General features: G+C 41.0%; 1 protein-coding gene across 3 annotated transcripts in view; it reads right to left on the reverse strand.

The window, feature by feature from the left end:
- The window catches only part of KIAA0825 (KIAA0825 ortholog), a 267,900-nt gene that overhangs the window by 157,381 nt on the left and 98,383 nt on the right, over positions 1-12,136 (reverse strand). For all 3 annotated transcript variants that reach the window (XM_076361837.1, XM_076361838.1, XM_076361839.1), the window contains 4 exons: positions 7,699-7,793; positions 5,118-5,345; positions 3,849-4,114; positions 2,451-2,601 (listed from right to left, as the gene is read on the reverse strand). In XM_076361837.1, coding sequence (XP_076217952.1) covers positions 2,451-2,601; positions 3,849-4,114; positions 5,118-5,345; positions 7,699-7,793 — 740 coding nt within the window. The remainder of the gene's footprint in view (positions 1-2,450; positions 2,602-3,848; positions 4,115-5,117; positions 5,346-7,698; positions 7,794-12,136) is intronic.

Here is a 12,136-nt window from a genome sequence, read left to right on the forward strand (position 1 = left end):
TAGAAAATTCTTTTATAGAATGTAATAAGCATTTGCTACCAATCTTGTTCTCCTCAGATGTTACCATTGTACAACAAACAAATAAATGGATATGGAAACTGCAGCTCTGTGTAATCAAACACAGACACTGTCCCCTGCCCCTTCCTCCCTTCCCTTGTCTTTCAGTGGTTTTGTCTTCTTTCTGGATGACTTATACATCAAGTAAGTCAAGCAGTTTTATTAGTCAATATGTCATTAGTGGGGAATGGAAAGGAAGGCTATCACATATTCTTTCTAATACCACTTGAATGTGCTATATTATTGGGGAAAAAGAAGAGAGTAACTTCATGTGATCCCTGAAGTGTAGGATTGTCACTTAGTTTGTAATTAAGCCTGCAATACAAGAATGAGGAAAGAAAGGTTTCTTCCTCTTCCTTCTCCCCTACTCATGCACACAAAACCAAAGGACAGGCAATGTTTTGCTTATTTTGTGGGAGCACAAGGGAATGTATTTTTTTCCTTTATGAAATTGCATTCAGGATTTACGGATGAGGACTGAATCTTTTATAGTTGCATGTAATAGTCAAAACTGGGGGACAAAGGGGAAAGGGTAGTGACGGTCCTGACCTAAACCAGATTCAAAAGCTAGGCTACTCAAGAGACAAGCAGAAGCAGAGAGCCAAGTGCAGCTTCCCCTTAAAGAAGCAAGGTCATGAGGGTGTTTACAGCAGTGGATCCCACTGAAAATGCAGCAAGGGCTGTGACCCCCTGACTTGCACAAGTGCAAGAGTGTGTTCTCATTGAGAGAGGAGGAGCTCATACCACAGCCTGCTCTTGATGACTGGCAAGGTCTTCTGGTGCCTGGCTCCAAGCTACTCTTGTTTTCTGAGCTCAGCAGGATCTGCATGACTTAAGAGGCAGAGCCCCACACTTCCTGCTGAGCTTAGACCTAGGAAGGAGCCAGCTCTCACTGCTAGAAGTTTCAGCAGGATGTTGCCTCTGTAACAAGCAATAGGTCATAAGCCAATCTCTTCCATTTGGGATGCCTACAAGACCTCAATGGAAGCAGCAGCTGCTCAGCATCGTGCCTCCTGAAGGCACTCTGAGCAGATCATGGTCCATCCTTGGGCCAAGGCCCATGGCCCAGTAAAAAGAGCAAAGTGATGATGTAAAATTACGTACTTGCCACCTCAAGTCCTGCAAGAATACAGAGCTGCGATACCAGCTTTCTTCATCCCTTCCTACACACATCAGTTCCGATCAGTAATGACAAAATTGTTTAGCTAATCCATACTCTTTCTTCTTGAGACAGCTGTTTGTGACAATTAGGTTTCCTCCATGGTGAATAGTTATTGGGTCACTAATAAACAGGACACAGCACCATATGGACTACAGACAGTGAAGATCATATCACGATTTATCAGTTGCCAAAAGCCGTTAAATTTCTTATCTTCTTATCAACCCACGACATCGGGGCTAACATTCAAACAAAAGTAAAATGTTTACATTTACTTGTCTTTGAGGGATGGGCATATTTATAGAGTATTCATATTAAGGTCTGCATCACCTGTCCAGTACAGATTTTTGTCACTGACTCAGCAGCTTTTTATATTACATTTGTAGAATGCATGTATCATGCAGAGTTTTCTCTCATGTAAGAATTCTAGAAAATGCTTAACAAAAACACACTAATTCTCTCACACAGCAAATGATATAAGGAAGGCCAGGACTTTGTCTCCAGGAAATCTCAGTTATTATTGATAAAAAACATATAATACTTTCACTTCATCCTGAAATTAAGTGAAAATAATTTCAAACAGTATATGTCAGTCTATGTCTGCATTTAACTGGGGTGAAGAAAAAACCCCAATAAATTATAATAACTCACTTGATCCTTAGGGTGTTTTCACAGAATCATTAGGATTATAGTTTAAGAGTAGACCTGTGACTTCAAATGCAGGTGAAATGGCACTAGTTATTTCAGAAATATATTGCTGAATGCTGAAGGTAACTATATTGATCATCTTTCTTTGTTACATCCTTCACTCACAAAAGGTAAAAAGGGGAACCAATTGAAAATAAAAATCAAAGAATCAGATTCAAAATTTCCAGGAGAAAAATAGCTGTCTTTCATTTTCATATGTCAAACTTTCTGTAAGAAGAGGAGTTAAAACGATGGTGTCTTCTTTACTGAGTTCTATATAAATGTCTTGAACTTGACACACAATATTTTATTAAGCAAATGACACAAACACTCCATGGTAATGATTTATCTCTTCTTTAAATGACTATGTTTTCCTACATCATTTCTACAGGGACATTTGCCTGCAATAACAGATATTTCAAAATAGTAAATTCCAATAATCTTTATGTAAAAATAATGCTGATCTTATGCTTCTAATTAGTCAGAGAGCTGGCAACCAGTAAAACATATTTTGTAAAAGGGAGGCACAGTAAACTTAACCTCACACCTCATAAAAAGCTTTGTAGTCATCCCAGTGGTGGCTCTCAGCATCCTGTAAAATGCTTGTAGCACAAACTCTGACGCAGTAGTTTGTAACTTGAAACTGGAGAACGTTGATGAATTCCTGATATTGCTGGACGGGCACTAGGAACAGGGGTCTGTTCAGAGAGAATGATCAAAGAGACAAAGATTGAAAGGCTGTGCAGTAGGAGGTAACAATCCCCAGTACTGCAAATGGTTTTGATTATTAGGTATCAATCATTCATTTCCTCTCGGTCCTGGAGTCTGAACCTAGCATTCACTTTTGAAAAATATCTGGTCTTTGTTTCACAAGTTCTTTAAATATATCTGCTCATCTATAAATTCTCATTTAACCAAGTCACTGAGAAATATATTACTTCATCCTATTTTCTGAGATAAAAGTACATTTGTCATTCAAGTTATTGGGAGATTCTGGGTTGAAGCATAATTGCATCAGCACTGAGCGTGATAAAGAAAACATAAACACAGAGTCCAGAGATTATTTTTGGTAGGTATGTACCAAAACTCTTCCATAATACACATAAGTAGAATTATTGAGCAATATTTTGGCTCAGACTTCCCATTCACAAAGATACACTTCATGCAGGAGAAAGTAGAACATCAGAGGGAAAGTAGCTCAACAGTGCATACAACCCCTTAGAAATCATAAATTCCTTGAAAATTGGCTAGTTCAGGTGTCTCTCCCAACAGGCCCAGTTTCTACTTTTAAATTACGTATGGCCAGAAACACATGGACCAATAAAGAGATTCCTAGTATCTTAAGCCAAAATCTCCTAAAAGCACAGCAAATGCAGTTATATTGCCCCCAGGCCAAACACTGTCTTAGACTTTACACTACTACTTCATATCTTCTCTAATTTTTATTCTGCATGCAGTGAAAAATAAATTCTAAACCTACATTGGATGTATTTGTTCACATCACTGAATACAGACGGTGTAAGGAAAAAGCGCAGGAATGTGTATTTATACTGTCCTGTAAGATTGCTATGTGCTAAATCAGATTTTATGAAAATTCAACTATTGCAAAGGTCAGAGAAGGAAATTAAGGCCTTAGCCCTCTATTTATATGAGAGCAGAGTACATTCAGTTCACTGGACAAACTTATTTACTCAAGCTTAATAAATAAAAAATATTGATCTGCAAATCAAATGCAGATCTTAAACATAAATAATTTGTTTTGTAATGGCTGCTTTAGATTATCAATAGCTTTGATTCAGGTCTTTCCATAAATAGTACACGCAGTGCATGTGCTAAAAAATATGATGCAATTTGGAAAACTACCACCATACTGTATCACCAAAATGGAATGAGGTCTTACATTATTTATGTTTGAATTAAACCATTATAAGTAAATGGGACTCACTTTTTGCTCGTTTCTCTCATTAAATTGCCATACATTGTAAAATGCTGAAAGACGTATATCGCTGTGGAAAGGGCAGCGTACAAGTCTTGCAGGGGAGCCTTGGAGGGAACGTCTTTGCTTTTCTCCTCTAGTCTTGCCAGGACAGCTGTTGCCACTTTGCTGCAGGCCTCTACAAAGTTTGCTCTAATTTCCTGAAGAGAATCATCTCTGCATGCCAGAGCCAATGGAAGCAATGTGTCAAGTTCTTCCATGATGTCAGAACAAAACTGAGAGAAATAAACGTGGCATCAAGTTATTTGTATTCTGACAGCACTGTTTAATTTATACTAGGGTCAGATTCTTGAATAATGAAATTGGCATAAAACATAAATATATTAAATCAGCTTTACAAACATTTCATTCTGTTATACAGGGGAGAAATGTTTATCTACAGCAAATGAATTATTATTTCATTCCTTCTTGCTTTAAAGCTGCATAATATATATTGGGGAAAAAAATTAAAACCATTTTACGCTAGTAATGCCTTCATTTTGTTTATGATTTCATTAGACGTGCATTCAAAGCATAAGGTTAATTCATTGTAAACAAAGATAATTTTCTAAACAAATTTATTTTGGAAAATATACAAACACATTTCTTAATACTGAATTTGAAAACAAACTTGTCATCTCTTAGTAAATTCATACATTGATCTCCCTAAAATTATGTCCCAAAAGCTTATGTGTTATTTTAAGCAAACATTCATTAACAGCATTCCAAATTTGCTAGAACAGTTGTAAAGCTTACTAAATAGAAAAGCTTTCAAACACATATTCCCTTAGAAAAACAATTTAATTAATCGTCATAAATGACCTTTCAGCCAAATCAAAGAACTCTAATTTGGCCATATTATTGGTTATGCTGATTAGTTAAATGGCATGTCTAAGGATATGAATACAGGAAATCCCTTCATAGCTATGCTTCAAAGCTTTCAGCATTTTCCCACCGAACCACTTGGTAACAGAGCAGATACTAATCAGAATGTTTTAGAACTTTCTGGATGAAAAAAATAATGCCAGCTAAGTTTAAAAGTTAATTCTTTCCAGTATAGACTATGGGCTATTGTATAAAGCTCTGTTCAGCTTCATATTGTAATGCCTCTCACTTTCTTCTTAATTCCATTTATATAAGATACAGAATATTAATGGTACTGTAAGTACTTCAAAGTGTAGATGGCAAACAGCCTTGGCATTCTGTCTCCCCTCAAACTTCAGATCTTTTGATACCTGCCTTAGCAATTCGTTTTGGTTGCTCCTCCTGTTGGACTGCTCCGCAGGACTCCCTCATTTGCTCGTTGTTTACAAGACTCATTGCATAGCCTGCGGCTGAAAACTCTTCTTTCTGCTCATGTTGAAGAATTTTAGTTGAAAAATCCTCGATTGCTATTGTTATACAGTGAGCCACTGAAGAAGACAAGTCTTTAAATGCATTTCTCCAGCCAAACTTCAGTAAAATAGGCTGAAATACATATTTATATTAAATCAATCCAAATTCATTATTGAGTGTTATTATTGTCTGAAACTTACACGAACATCCATAATTAAATTAAAGGACACCATCACATTTTGAAATTCATTTTAATAACTTAAAATATAGTCTGCTACCCTTGAATCATACAGTCAACAAAAATGCATAACTATATTAAGTTTATCATCAAATTTATAAAAAACCTGTTTAAACAAGACTGCTTTTTAAAAGCCATGCTTCATCTTTACATTATTTATATTCTTTAATGGAATCTATTTAACAAAGTCAAATACATTTATAACCATTTTCAATAGTTTAACAAGTAATCCAGCAATGGATACCCTGTAATAATTTGCACTGCAAGGTAACAACTGCAAACTAGTAACCATGAATATTAATGGAAAACATTTAGAGAAGCTGGTTTTAACACAGCCACACTGGATTTCACTTCTCTAGAGCTGGATTTAGCAAAGATTAAAATGTCTAAATAGAGATTTCTAGTTTTTAGGCAATGCTGGCTTTTACTATGGTTTACATCAGTTCCCTGCCTTCTATAAACAGACTTCTGAAGTTGTCTGAAGCATAACAGTTGCGAGAAGCAGACACAGTAGGACATCATTACTTTTCCACTAGTCTTGCTTTGCATTGCTCATATGACATACAGCAGACTTAAACCTTACCAGAAGTGGCCAACTGAGAATTGCACCACTGTAAGAGAAATATTTGAATGACGTAAGATGTACAGTAAAGATCCCCACTACGAGGCCATAGCAGGAGAAAAGAAAAGAAGGATTCCTAACACATTGCAGCTATAATACTAAATTGGAAGACAACGAAGGGCTACGAAGTGGAGCCCTTCCATCTTACTCCAATTTAGAAGTTGCCTCCTCCTTCCTTTCCCCTTCCCCACTCCCAACACTCAACTCCAGTGAGCACAGAGGCAGCCCCCACGGACACCCATTTTTGCACCCCCTCTTTTTTTTAAATTTTTTTGATCTTGGGTCAAGTAAAGCTCAATCTTTTCAAAATATTGTTCTTTGTAATCTATAAGATATAGGAACATTAGTCTCACAAACTCATTCAAAGCACATTTTAAAAAGTCATTTCAGCATTAAAATTGAGCCATTAGGAAATGCAATTCCACTATTGCAAAGTATCAGACTTGTTAGAGCATTTAGGTCCCATAAATTCAGCAGTAAAAATTTGTTTAGTAGTAAATGGAAGCCAGACTAGAACTTAATCTTGTACGTACATTCTACAAAGCATAGTGCTTACTACACAGTAGTTTGTTGGCATCAAAGAAACCGGACATCGCATGAGTATTTATCTCTATAGGAAGCACCATTATGATCAAATGCTAAGAACTTGATAGAATTTTTTAAGATTCTGCTGTATCTGAGAATATATTTAGTACTGAAGAAAGCTATCATATTTTAGCATTTTGTTACTATTTTGTTATGAGGTGGTGTTGTGGTTTAACCCGGCAGGCAGCTAAACACCACACAGCCGTTCGCTCACTCCCCACCCCGTCAGTGGGATGGGGGAGAGAATTGGAAAAAAAGAAGTAAAATTCACGGGTTGAGATAAAGACAGTTTAATAGGACAGAAAAGGAAGGGAAAATACTAATACTAATACTAATACTAATACTAATACTAATACTAATAATAACAACAACAACAACAACAACAACAACAACAACAACAACAACGATAAAAGAATATACAAAACAAATGATGCACAATGCAATTGCTCACCACCCGCCGACTGACACCCAGCCAGTCCCCGAGCAGCGATCGCTGTCCCCCGGCCAACTGCCCCCGGTTTATATACCGAGTGTGACATCACATGGTATGGAATATCCCTGTGGCCAGTTTGGGTCAGCTGTCCTGGCTCTGCCCCCCCCCATCTTCTTGTGCACCTCCAGCCTTCTCAGTCGGTAGAGCATGGGAAGCTGAAAAGTCCTTGGCTAGTGTAAGCACTGCTCAGCAACAACTAAAACATCGGTGTGTTATCAACATTGTTCTCACCCTAAATCCAAAATACAGCACTATGCCAGTTACTAGGAAGAAAATTAACTCTATCCCAGCTGAAACCAGGACAGGTATCTTATACTTCTGATGTTAAACCCGTCCTGTTATTAAATCTTAAATAACAACCACTTCTTCATGAATGCTGTAAGATTTTATTCCATCTTAACTGAGACTTTGCACCTAAAATTAATTGCAGTAGCTAAATAATGAAACTGTGGCAAGAGGTGTTTATAATGAACATGGTGACAGACTACACTGGAGACACAGACAAAAGAAAATCCCCTACAAAGTGTAAGACTCTTTTCATACTCACCTCTTCTACCTGAAGTAACTGTTCAGGAAGCCCACTGGTTTCATTTGCTCTAGTTTCTCCTATTAAAAGCTCCCCACTAGCTTTCTTCAGAACTCCTGCACAGTATGATAAAAGGGATCAAAGTTAAGATTAATTCTGTAGAAAAGTCAGCAGCCTACAACACCTTCTGATATATCAATATGAAGCATAAAAAAACCCTCAACAAGATGTAGGGGAATACTAATGTTATGATAAAGTCAAATTCAGGTTATACACAGCTCCTTTTATATAACATGATGAAATCCACATCCCATTGTATTCATATTTTATACAAACGCACATATAATGTGTAAAATATAGTTTCTTTTGTCATTAATTCATTTTTATACTGATTGTGCAGTCACCTATTCCTAGGGAGAACAGATAACATTAGAACAGCTGTGTAGAAATTAATTTCTATTCTTTGTTCAATAAATTATATGAATTGCACACTAATGTATTTTTATAGTTTTTACTTATTTGGAAATGCCAATATGATAAGAATAAAAAGACAGTTAATTAGTACAGTTATTATAAGCAAAATAATGGTGACAGGAACAAGAAAAAGTGAAGCTCCTTAAGAAGGGCTGGTACAAAGTTCACTCATAAATCTTGGAGTAATGGGAATATTGCCCCAGTTTTCACAAGGACAAACCAATATCTGGGGTAGATATCACTTTCATCAGTGTTTCAAGCAATCCAGGAGGTTCCTGGAGTGCACTGATGAAAACTTCCTCCTCCAAGTGATAGAGGAGCCAATGAGGAGAGGTGCTCTGCTGCATCTCATACTCACTAAAAAGGAGGGATGTGAAGGTCAAAGGCAGCTTTGGCTGCAGTGACCATGAGATGGTGGAGTTCAGGATCCTGAGGACAGGGAGGAGGGCGCACAGCAAGCTCACAACCCTGGACTTCAGGAGAGCAGATTTTAGCCTCTTCAAAGATCTGCTTGGAAGAGTCCCATGGGATAAGGCCCTCGATGGAAATGAGGCCCAAGAAAGCTGGTTAATATTCAAGGATCACCTCCTCCAAGCTCAAGAGAATTGAAGAAAAATGCCAGGAGGCCTGCATCGATGAACAAGGAGCTCCTAGCCAAACTCAAACACAAAATCATAGAATCATAGAATCATTAAGGTTGGAAAAGACCTCTAAGATCATCGAGTCCAACCATCGACCCAACACCACCATGTCCACTAAACCATGGCCCTAAGTGCCTCATCTACGCATCTTTTAAATACTTCCAGGGATGGGGACTCAACCACTTCCCTGGGCAGCCTGTTCCAATGTTCAACCACTCTTTCAGTAAAGACATTTTTCCTCACGTCCAATCTAAACCTCCCCTGGCGCAACTTGAGGCCGTTTCCTCTCGTCCTATCGCTTGTTACTTGGGAGAAGAGACCGACACCCACCTCGCTACAACCTCCTTGCAGGGAGTTGTAGAGAGCGATAAGGTCTCCCCTCAGCCTCCTCTTCTCCAGGCTCAACAACCCCAGTTCCCTCAGCCGATCCTCATCAGACTTGTTCTCCAGACCCCTCACCAGCCTCGTTGCCCTTCTCTGGACACGCTCCAGCACCTCGATGTCCTTCTTGTAGTGAGGGGCCCAAAACTGAACACAGTATTCGAGGTGCAGCCTCACCAGTGCCAAGTACAGGGGCACGATCACTTCCCTAGTCCTGCTGGCCACACTATTTCTGATACAGGCCAGGATGCCATTGGCCTTCTTGGCCGCCTGGGCACACTGCCGGCTCATGTTCAGCCGGCTGTCAACCAACACCCCCAGGTCCTTTTCCGACAGGCAGCTTTCCAGCCACTCTTCCCCAAGCCTGTAGCGCTGCATGGGGTTGTTGTGGCCCAAGTGCAGGACCCGGCACTTGGCCTTGTTGAACCTCATACAGTTGGCCTGGGCCCATGGATCCAGCCTGTCCAGGTCCCTCTGCAGAGCCCTCCTACCCTCAAGCAGATCAACGCTCCCGCCCAACTTGGTGTCGTCTGCAAACTTACTGAGGGTGCACTCGATCCCCTCATCCAGATCATCGATAAAGATATTGAACAAGACCGGCCCCAAAACTGAGCCCTGGGGAACACTGCTCATGACCAGCCACCAACTGGATTGAACTCCATTCACCACAACTCTCTAGGCCCGGCCATCCAGCCAGTTTTTGACCCAGCGCAGAGTACACCTGTCTAAGCCGTGAGCTGCCAGCTTCTCTAGGAGAATGCTGTGGGAGACGGTGTCAAAGGCCTTACTGAAGTCCAGGCAGACCACATCCACAGCCTTTCCCTCATCCACTAGGCGGGTCACCTGGTCATAGAAGGAGATCAGGTTGGTCAGGCAGGACCTGCCTCTCATGAACCCTTGCTGGCTGGGCCTGATCCCCTGGTTGTCCCGCTCATGCTTTGTGAGCGCCCTCAAGATGAAGAATACAGAGGGTGGAAGCAAGGACGGGTAACCTGGGAGGAACACAGAAACAATGTCTGAGCATCCAGGGATGAAGTTAGGAAAGCTAAAGCCCAAATGCAACTAAATCTGGCTAGGGATGTCAAAGACAACAAGAAGGGCTTCTAGAAGTACACAGGTGACAAATGGAAGACTAGGGAAAATGTGGGCCCATTGCTCAATGAGATGGGGGACCTGGTTACACAGACATGGAAAAGGATGAGGTAGTGAATGCCTTCTTTGCCTCAGTCTTTACTAGCAAGACCAGCTTTCAGGAATCCCAAGTCCCAGAGACCAGGGGAAAGGCTGAAGCAAGGAAGATGTACCGTTGGTAGAAGAGGATCAGGTCAGGGAATACTTAAGCAAACTGAACATGGATATAAGTCCATGAGCCCTGATGGGATGCACCCACAGTGCTGAGGGAGCTGGCAGATATCACTGTAAGGCCACTCAATAATCTTTGATCAATCATGGCAACTGGGAGAAGTATCCAAAAACTGGAGGAAAGCAAATGTCACTTTTATCTTCAAGAAGGGCAAGAAGGAGGACTCAGGGAATCACAGGCCAGTCAACTTCACCTCAATCCCTGGGAAGGTGATGGAGCAGCTAATCCTGGAAACCATTTCCAGGTACATTATGGATAAAAAATTCATCAGGAGCACTCAGCATGGCTTCACCAAGGGGAAGCCATGCTTGACCAACTTGATAAACTTCTATGATGAAATGACTGGCCTGGTAGATGAGGGGAGAGCAGCGGATATTGTCTACCTGGACTTCAGTAAGGCCTTTGACACTGTCTCCCATAAGATGCTGTTATGGGACAAGCTGTAGACAAGCTCTTGATGTATGGCCTGGATAAGCAGACAGTGAGGTGGGTTGAAAACCGGCTGAATAGCCAGGCCCAGAGCGTGGTGATCAGTGGCACAAAGTCTAGCTGGAGGCCAGTAACTAGTGATCTATCTCAGGGGTCAGTACTGGTCCAGTCCTGTTTAACAACTTCATTAATGATCTGGATGATGGGGCAGAGTGTACCCTCAGCAAGTTTGCAGATGACACCAAACAGGGAGGAGTGACTGATATGAGGGTCATGCTGCCATCCAGAGGGACCTCAACAGGCTGGAGAAATAGGCACACTAAAGTTCAACAAGGAAAAATGCAAAGTCCTGCACCTGGGGAGGAACAACCCCATGCACCAATATATGCTGGGGGCCACCCAGCTGGAAAACAGCTTTGCAGAAAAGGACCTGGGGGTCCAGGTGGACACCAAGTTGAACATGAGCCAGCAATGTGCCCTTGCTGCAAAGAAGGCTAATGGTATCCTGGGCTGCATTAGACAAAGTATTGCCAGCAGGTCAAGGGAGGTGATCTTTCTCCTCTACTCAGCACTGGTGAGGCCACACCTGAAGTACTGTGTCCAGTTCTGGGCTACTCAGTAAGAGACATGGACATACTGGAGAGTGTCCAACAAAGGGCCGTGAGGATGATTAAGGGACTGGAGCATCTTACATATCAGGAAAGGCTGAGAGTACTGCGACTGTTTAGCCTAGAGAATAGAAGGCTTGGGGGAGGATCTCATTAATGCATATAAATACCAGAAGGGAGGGTGCAAAGAGGACAGAGCCAGGCTCTTCTCAGTGGTGCCCAGTGACAGGACAAGAGGCAATGGACACCCATGGAAACACAGGAGGTTCCCTCTGAACATCAGGAAACACTTTTTTCCTGTGAGGGTGACTGAGCACTGGAACAGGTTGTCCAGAGAAGCTATGGAGTCTCCATCCTTGGAGATACTCAACAGCTGTGTGGACATGATCCTGGGCAACTGGCTGTACATGGCCCTGCCTGAGCAGGGATTGTTGGACCAGATGACCTCCAAAGGTCCCTTCCAACCTCAACCATTCTGCAGTTCTGTGACTCTGTGTTTCAAAAGGAATGTGAGAATAGAACCAAACAATACAGTGTTTTTAAAATCCATCTCCTAGCATAAA

The sequence above is a fragment of the Aptenodytes patagonicus genome, chromosome Z, assembly GCF_965638725.1.
Source record: "Aptenodytes patagonicus chromosome Z, bAptPat1.pri.cur, whole genome shotgun sequence".
In the NCBI taxonomy this organism is placed as follows: domain Eukaryota; kingdom Metazoa; phylum Chordata; class Aves; order Sphenisciformes; family Spheniscidae; genus Aptenodytes; species Aptenodytes patagonicus.